Here is a 9,283-nt window from a genome sequence, read left to right as displayed (position 1 = left end):
GCAGTATTGGCTCCTGTCGATAGAAGTTTCTTTATCACACGAAAAAAATATCTTTATTGCCATCCGAAAGATCTGCTTATTTAATTAAGATCAAGAATGACGATATCTCCCCATTGTGATTAGCGTTTAGTGTGTTACTACTGTACTAGTGTAATGATGTCATATTTTCTCTATGACGTCAGATAAACAAGAACATTCCGAGATAATCACTTTATGGCTATGTGGTCTTGTTGTATGACACCCGCTTTCGGATCGGAAGGTCCTGGGTTCGAGCCTCGGTCGGCGCATAGTTGAGTCCTTGTAAAAGACTCTTTACTCACATTATCTCACTGTACACATGTGTAAAATGAATACCTGGCCGTCAACAGCGTTGTCTCGGTCGGAAAAAGTTTTAATATCGCCTAACAGGCGCTATGTCTCGTTCTAATTGTTACGTGTTGCTGTTGGCCAGGGACCATTTGTAAAGCGCTTAGAGCACATTTAGTGGATATTGCGCGATATAAAAACTCTAGTTTGTTTTGTTATTTTTTTTTTTGGGGGGGGGGGGGGGTATTTTCACCCAAGAAATTTTAAACCTATTTTCTCAAAACGGTATTAGGTTGGATTGAACCAAATAACAATAAGTGAATTTTAATGGAAAAGTGACGAGGAATGTGAGAATTAAGTTTTTATTTCTGAAGACCTTTTACCTATCACATTCATTAAAACATGTAAATGTAATTCATGTCCTGTATATTTTTTTCATTACGGTTCAAATTTTCAGCATCGACATCAACCCGAGGTAGTACTGTTTTGAGGTTGTGAGTCACATTTCAAACTTTTATGGGCAAAATGGGACGAAATAAACAAATTAATCTTGTATGATCGGCCAGAGAACATTCATCCTAGATCTGCGTGATAATAAACTACTCAAAAGAAATTAATTAGAACTCTATATTTAGTACTCATATCCCTATGACTGAAATGGTGGGCATTACGCAAATACACAGGTATCAAAACTGTTTGTAGGAACGTCCTTACAGTCACCGATTTTCTAATTTTATTTCCAAATCACCGCAATCAAAAACACGAATTCAATCTTCACCCATGTCTCAACCGCACGTTTTTCGCCCGAGGCAATCTTATCTTTTTTTCGAGTGGTCAACAAATGTCCACACCTTCCGTCTCCTTATGATTGAGTGGACATCCTATCCCACCAACATGTTCCTGCATTTTTGGACAGTTAGACTTATAACTAATATTGATTTTTGAACTAACAACAAGATAAAATAATTCCGTCACCTTTGACCTCTTATCACGACATCTGACCTCAGATTCAATAACCAATACCAATCAACCACAGATGGCAGGTATAAAAGCCAGACTCTTCATAGGCTTTTTGCATATCCAGCCGCTCACCATTTAGGCCTAAGGTAAGAGATTGTCCGATCCGCTATGTTACTTTGAAATCAAAATTAATTAAAGTTTTACAACAGGGTAGAAGCAGCAGCAAATTAACACATTCTATACCAAGCGAATCTATTGAAGTATCAATATGATATATTTAACAGAATACATTGATATTTAGTGCAGGTATTTTCTGTTTTAACGAAGTGGTTCCTAGTTGAATTAATCCTACTCATTGATGATATTTCGATCCTGTGGACTTGTGTCATTCAGTGAACAAACAAAGTAAATATCTATTTACAGTAATCATATTAAGTGTTACTCCGACACTGTATGTGCTATGCATTCTTTTTCATTAAGTAATTTGGTAACATATTTTAGTATGATGTGGTAAAAAGAATGGACTTACTCAGTGTGGGGTATGTATATAGCGTTTTGATAATTTGAACCTTGTGATTTGCGACTAATATTTAAACCAGCTTGTGAATTTTTTTTATAGCTTGAGATCAAAAAGCAATCAATGGGCTATATTATAAGATCATCCTATCTTAAAGGAAGAAACATTTGAATATGTCATCGCTAAGGGTTTTTTTTTCTAGAAATCCTAAAAAAAACCCAGAAAGTTGGCTTGCATATATACAGTTTTGACCTACGGTATACATACTCATTTAAAAGACAAATCGAATTTTAATGAACGTTATTCGTATCTTTGATACTCATTTTTTTTTAAAATACCATCGAAGACATGGGCTTATTTACAGGTCTGATAACCCAAATTGTTATTAGCAGATTGTTGTAATCCAAACCAACGCAAAATGTTGTCGGTTACAACAATGTTAAAGCTCGACCAATTTTGTTTTGACGATCGTTATCTGAATTGTGGTGTGTCATTTCAAAAACGTCTAAAAAGTATAATACGCGACACCATAAAACAAGAAAAAACTCAATCTTCAAATTCATAAAATAAGTCTTTATAGATGATTATAATTGCAAAAATATACAAAGTGAGAAATGAAAAATAAAATTTCCGGTTAGATAGAAAATAAACTTTAGAGAACATTTCGGGATCAGATCACATCTCCTTCCCCTTATCAATCAAAACAATTTAATGCATTTAAGCTCATTTTTTATTGGTTTGCCTATAATAGTATATGAAGAGGGTTGATCAAATATCGATTGCCCTGACTATATGTAAGATTTGTTCGATTCACAAGAACGTTAGGGAAAACATTATCACTTTCTCATAAGGATACATTTAAAAATTTGGAAATTTTTGATGTACTTTTTACGTGACTGCGTACCAAAGCACACAAACCAAAGATTCAGCTTTGTCAAGAGGAGACTATAGCAAGTGAAAAAGGAAAGAAAACGCTGTTGTGAAATTCTCCTGGCGTTTGTGAATAATATGTTTACAGATTGCTGACAAAAGATGAAATCTGGATCTGTCAATATACTGTCAATGATATGATCCAGAGATGAAATATCACTCAAAGCAATAGAGAACGCGTAAAATACAAACCTGATCCGCTCACCATTGTTTGGAACATGGAAGGCATCATTATGTTTCACTATCTTCCAAAGAACAAAAGAAAGGGTTTTGAATATGAAATTGACGTTATAGGAGCTTTAGAAATCTGGTTTAAAGCCAAATCCATAACACTATAATTGTTTTTTATTGAGCTTTTTATATATCCATTAAACGCGCTTTACAAAGCTTTGAAAGAAGAACTTTGAAAGACTTTTCAATGTCAATGAGAGATGGGAGAGGTATAGATACCACTTTAATTGGGAAACATTTAGAAAAATTAAAAGTGTGAAACGTTTCATCAGATTTGGAACATTTCCTTCATAATCAAGTCAATTTGTATTTGATCAACCCACCTAGTTATGTATGTGGAAATTATAGATTTTAGGAATGTAATGTGGAGGGAGGTTTGAGGCTTGTTCCATAATATGATTGTTTTATTTCATTGTTACGATGGGTTTTTTTCTTGTGGTGACAGGGCGGTAAACATAATACTCACATATCTATGTGGTCAAGTAATTTATATTTTATTACTTGTTTGTTGTTTTTATTAATTTCCTCTACCTAGACTTAAGGAAGCAGAATGACACCTTCAAGCAATGTCGAGCTGCTCCTCGCCCTCGTCGGCCTGTTGTTTGGGAGCGCGCATGCGCAATACATGATGGGTATGCCAATGGGGATGCCCGGCTTTGGAGGCATGGGATTCATGGGGGGAATGGGAGGAGGAGGGTATCCCATGGTCGGGGCAGGCCTTTTCGATGGATTTGGAGGGGATTCTGGCGATGACGGTTTTGGAGGTAAGTGTCTAAATAAAAAGACTTTACTTATTTGACTTATTCCCAATATCTTCTTGTGGAGAATAGGGAAGTTAACAGATATTATATTCATTTTCGTTCATTGCTTTTTACAGTTCACAGCATCTAGAGGCTGAGTATCATCATGCCACCATAATTTTCGTCCTCATTTCTTCATCTCATTATCAGAATCACTCCGTCTCACTTGCTTGAACAATAACACCAACTCTCGAGGATTCCTCACTGACGCCATTGCAGTCACCATCGGCTACAGTGATGAAGGTTTCGGCTCCATGCAAAGCATGGATCCTTACGTAAGTATGGTCTAATCCAGTTCCTTAACTTTTGACCTTTTAGAACTCTGTGTTTTGGCTGGGATTTAGCTATAAAAGTTTGCGAAAAAATTAATCATAAACATATCTGTCAATTAATTATTAAAATATATATTTTTAAAACTAGAGCATTTATATATAGCAATACCCACTAATCGTGCTCAATGCGCTTTACAAGCCAACAGCAACACTTAACGAGACATAACTCGTGTATGACGATATTACAAATTGTTTCCGACATGGACAACGCTGCTAACGGTCAGGTAATCATTTCACACCTGAGTACGGTGAGCGCGCTCAGAGCGGGACTCGAACTCAGGACCTTCAGATCAGAAAGCAAGTGTAATACCACAGACCACATAGCCTTTTCAAATAATTTTTCATTTTAAAAAAATCGCTGGAGTTACATGAATGGCAGTGAAATGCTTAATACTATAATGTTCACAAATGGAAACATGGAAATGTTGCATTGGGTTGCAGTCATCCTTCTTTGCTTTACTTTGGCACCATTTACAAACTGTAATCTACTAATCATGTGTCTATTGACAATATTTATGATTATTTTCTCTTTTAGAGTTTCGGATTCCAACAACCGAGACAACGATCGCCATTGAAGGCAACGATCCAGTTGTTGTCCTCTGCCCAAGGAACAGGCACAATTGTGTTCACTAAGATGGCTAGGATCGAGGATGGATGCTCTAAATTCACCATGGGAGGCATTCACGCACCTCCGTAAGTTCAGATTGGATATTTGATTTGAATATTTCTCACTCAAGACACAAAATGTAAAAGAAAGCGCCTGAAATGCAGAGGATATTCACTCCCGGTCATTCCTGGGATTTGTTACAGTTAACTTACAGTGAATGACATAATCAGTAGGATGGTGAAAAGGTTTGAACTGAGATATTGCCAAGTTTAGTTAGAAGGTCATTTTTATCAAAAATGAGATCTTGTCATAAATGATTAAATCAACCCTTTTTGTACATCTTCGGGAAGCTTAATTTCACTTCTAAATATTTTTTACAGCTAGTCAAATTGAAAAAGAATGAAATTTGAGAAAAAGCTGCTAGATACCGTTCCCATACATCTGACCATAACTTCGTGTAAAACCATCTGATTTATTTCAAATCTACTTCAAATTTACTTTCAGAAAATGAAAAAAAAAATTTAATGCAAATCCTAAATGTTCACCTTCCGACACATTAAGTAAATAAAACTAGGGCTAGGGACCCATTGTGGATATTGCGCTATTTAAATGCTATATTTATTATTATTATTATTATTATTATTATTATTATTATTATTATTATTATTATTATTATTATTATTTATTATTATTTTATTATTATTATTATTATTATTATTATTATTATCATTATCATCATCATCATCATCATTATTATTATTATTATTATTATTATTATTATTATTATTATTATTATTATTATTACTGCCCATTCATGCTGACCACAACCCCTATCACGTGACATGCATAAAAGTAATGGGCCCACAATCACTCGGCAATGATCACTAATTTTGCTTTCTTTCAGTCAAAACAACCAACCAATGGGCCTTGGGTTCAATCACATGGGTATGGGTATGGGTATGGGTATGGGCATGGGGATGATGGGTGGATTCGGTTCTGACAACAGTGCCGGTATCTTGAAGGAAGATATCCAGATCAACTTCAACCTGCAGACTATCTACATCGATTCATTGGACGGATTTGAAGATCTTGGTGATCTCTCCGGACGTGGAGTCGCTGTAAGTAAATGTGTTGTTGTTGTTACTGCTGCTGTTGTTTCTGCTGCTGCTGTTTCTGCTGTTGGTGGTGCCTTCCTTTTGTTGTTGATGCTGTTTTGTTGTTGTTTTGTTTTTTTCGTTTGATGTTGTTGAACTTTGTCTTCGTCGTTCTCTCTCTCTTTCTTCTTCATCATTATGGCCATCATAATCACCACCTTGTTCTTTTTATGACTCCTTCTCCTTCTCCCCCTCCTCCTTTCCTTCCCTCATCTTCCTCCATCATTTCTTTTTTTTCTTATATTTCTATTCATCCCTGTTTCTCCTCCTCTTTAACCCTACCACTACTACTACTACTGCTACTACTACTACTACTACTACTACTACTACTACTACTACTACTACTACTACTACTACTACTACTGCTACTAGTACTACTACTACTACTACTACTACTACTACTACTACTACTACTACTACTACTACTACTACTACTCCTTCCTCATTTTCAGCATCCCCACCACCTCCTCCTCTTATTCTTCCCATTTTTCTTCCTCCTCTGTCACTTGTTTGTTTTTGTTTTTATTTCCATTTTCTTCTCTTCCTTTTTCATTTTAAAGAAATGCATTATCGCCATTACACGATTAAAAGAGGCAACCATATTTGAATTAATCTTCACTCGAAAAAAAAAAAGAAAGAAAATAATAGCACTTATTAATACGAAATTGACCAGTGGCACTTCATTTGATTACATTATCTTGTTATTATTCAGGATCTTTCCACGATATACATACATGAACTCACGAAGAGAGGCGGAGAGAGAGCGTGTTTGTGTGTGTGTGTGTGTGTGTGTGTGTGTGTTGACTGAATTTCATGAAGATTTGTAATCGTTTTTTGTTTTTGTTTTTTTTTTTTTTTTTGGGTGGGGGGGGGGGGGTAGTTTTATGTTGTTTTTTTTTTAAGGGGGGGGGGGTCTTGGGTTTGGTTTTGTTGTTGTCTGTTTTGGAGAGTTTATTTATTTGTTTTGTTTTTTTGTCGGGCTTGTTGATGTTTGTTTGTTTTTTTGTTTGTTTTTTTTTTTTTGTTTTTTTTTTTAATTTATGGGTAGTTTTTTGTTGTTTTTTTTCGTCACAAACATGTCTCTGACAATGCCAAAGGGTGTCGTGCAATGATTAACACACTGAATTCGTTCATTATTCTAATGATGCCACATCAGACAGTTTCGTTGATAAAATACAACGTACTCTGATTTTAATTTTAAACGATAAGAAAATTTGGCCAGAAAGCATGTCCTTCAAAAGTCGGTTATTTTAATTTTCAATCGATCTATATTTGAGGGACGAGTTTTCTGGCCAAAAATTTCTATATGTCTTCTGATTTATTTTTCGGGGGGGGGGGGGGGGTGTTTGTTACATTTTTTTTTTTACTGTTTTGTTTAGTTTCTGTGTCTGTCATAGTTCTTTGTTGTTTTTGTTGTCTTTTTTTTGTTTGTTTTGTTTTGATTTTTTTTTTCAATATTGAGGCAGAAAACTAGTGATATCGTTCATTTTTAATAACCTTACAGTTTCAATGCTCAGTGTAATTTGTAATGCAATCTTCTCATTGATGGGACAGTAACCCGTTGACAATTTCAACATTTCCCATACTCCTGAACGTATTGATTTACTTAAGATCCATAATCCATCCTCCTTCTAGCGGAACGAAATCTAACAAACCAAATCTGTATAACGGAATGTATAATAAATAACATTTCCTCTTTCTCGCTCAGGTTTGCTCAAGTTCATCTCTTGGATGGGATTGGGAGGCCGAATGCGACGGACTAATGTATGCATGCTGCGCTCTCAAATATGATAACCACGACGTATCCCTTGGACTGGACGTTTTTGACGAAAGCATGGAAGACCAGGATGGTTATCATAATTTTAGGATGCAAAGCGTCACATACTCTTAAATTTAGAGGAATCAAATAAAAATTCTATTAAAAATTTTGACTCCAGAAACTGAAAATATTGTAGTACCAATCAAAAAACATTTCTGCTGATACGTGTCATTCAATTCTTATTTAATTTCTTTCCAACCCCGGATTGACCTTATATTTCCATCCACCCAAACATTATTTTGATGCTTGCGTTTGATAATGATGCTCTAACTTCAGTTCACGTGATATAATAGTCATAACATAAACAAAACATAACCTTTATAATAATTTTTTTTTTTAAATCAATGATCCATATTATCATGCAATGTTCGGCAACTTTATTATGATTTTATTCCTTTGATCATTATGTTTTATTATTACGTATTATTATTATAAATTATCCTAATACCATGTGCATAATGTCATCTTCTTATATTATTACAGTCGGTGTGTAAATATATCATTAATAACTTATTTCCCGAATTTAATTCAGTTGTATTGATGATTAATCATGATATTTCTACTGAGCGTGCAATGTCCATTAAACATGAATATTTGAATTTGAACAATGGTTTTGTCTTGCTGTATTTTAAGTACATATAAGAGAATGGAATTATAACCAATAAAAAATTAATTACAATAATAACCTTCTTGCAATAACAACAAAAAAAAAAAAAACAAACGCTACACGGAGACTATGGAGCGCCGAACAACATATGGTCACGAAAATGTACACAACTAGGGGACCAATGGACCACACCCCAGGGACCGATGGGCCACTGCTTAGAAAATTACAAAAAAGGCATTTCTTCTAGATCAATTAAAGAATTATATTGTAGAACTTATAAAAAAAAACATAACATACTGAACTTTTCAAACATGAAATAACTTGGTTTTAAAAAGGTACATTTTTTCGGTTTAGAAACAAAGTTTATCAATAAAAAGAATATCTGTCAATATCAATGTCGAATTTAAAAGAGTCTTTACACGAGGAAATATGAAGGCCGGTGGAAGGGCTGTTCCGACAGCATTTGTGCATGCACACATTGTTACCAGCGTGCCTCTTTCAGCCGTTGTGAGAAGGCCAACTTGTTTGACACCCCTCTCCGCAAGAATCTTTGGTGTTGTCGTCACAGTTTTTACCCCTGTTTCATCAAGATTCCAAAGGCGGTCAGGTTCAAGAGTGAAATTCTGCCTCTCCACAACCTCATGTAAATTGTCGAAGAATAAATTTACATTGTACCTATTGAAATGAAGAGCATATACTGCCGCGATGCAGAAAATACTCAACCCATAGAGAAGAGATATTGCCCTCTGTAACTTCTCTACATTAAAAACGTTTTGGCCCGCTAGAACTCAAAAAAGGCGAATACCTTCATCTTCGGGATTCCAGATATAAAGGCATAGGAGAGGGAAAAAAGTTCAATGGACTCAAACAATCTCTTTCTACAATTTGGATAGACCAGTATTCTATCACAAATTACTTTCCGCCAATTCTATCGAACCTACCTATCAAACCACTGCCGTATAACAGGATTCAGAAGAAAAAAAGCAACCTTACTTTTGATTGCACTCTAAGGACACCATT

At 35.1% G+C, this 9,283-nt stretch overlaps 1 protein-coding gene across 1 annotated transcript; it reads left to right on the top strand.

Moving 5' to 3' along the window:
• Window positions 1-1,323: 1,323 nt before the first annotated feature.
• LOC144962717 (uncharacterized) lies at window positions 1,324-8,264 on the top strand. Its single transcript, XM_078895906.1, has 6 exons — window positions 1,324-1,412; window positions 3,480-3,708; window positions 3,895-4,019; window positions 4,612-4,769; window positions 5,588-5,801; window positions 7,546-8,264. The coding sequence occupies exons 2-6, from the start codon at window positions 3,495-3,497 to the stop codon at window positions 7,726-7,728; spliced, it is 894 nt and encodes a 297-aa protein (XP_078752032.1). The 5' UTR covers window positions 1,324-1,412; window positions 3,480-3,494; the 3' UTR covers window positions 7,729-8,264.
• The last annotated feature ends 1,019 nt before the right edge of the window (window positions 8,265-9,283 follow it).

The sequence above is a fragment of the Berghia stephanieae genome, chromosome 1, assembly GCF_034508935.2.
Source record: "Berghia stephanieae isolate SIO BIC M18660-M18661 chromosome 1, UCSD_Bste_1.3, whole genome shotgun sequence".
Taxonomy (NCBI): Eukaryota; Metazoa; Mollusca; class Gastropoda; order Nudibranchia; family Aeolidiidae; genus Berghia; species Berghia stephanieae.
This window is presented reverse-complemented; position numbering and strand designations above follow the sequence as displayed.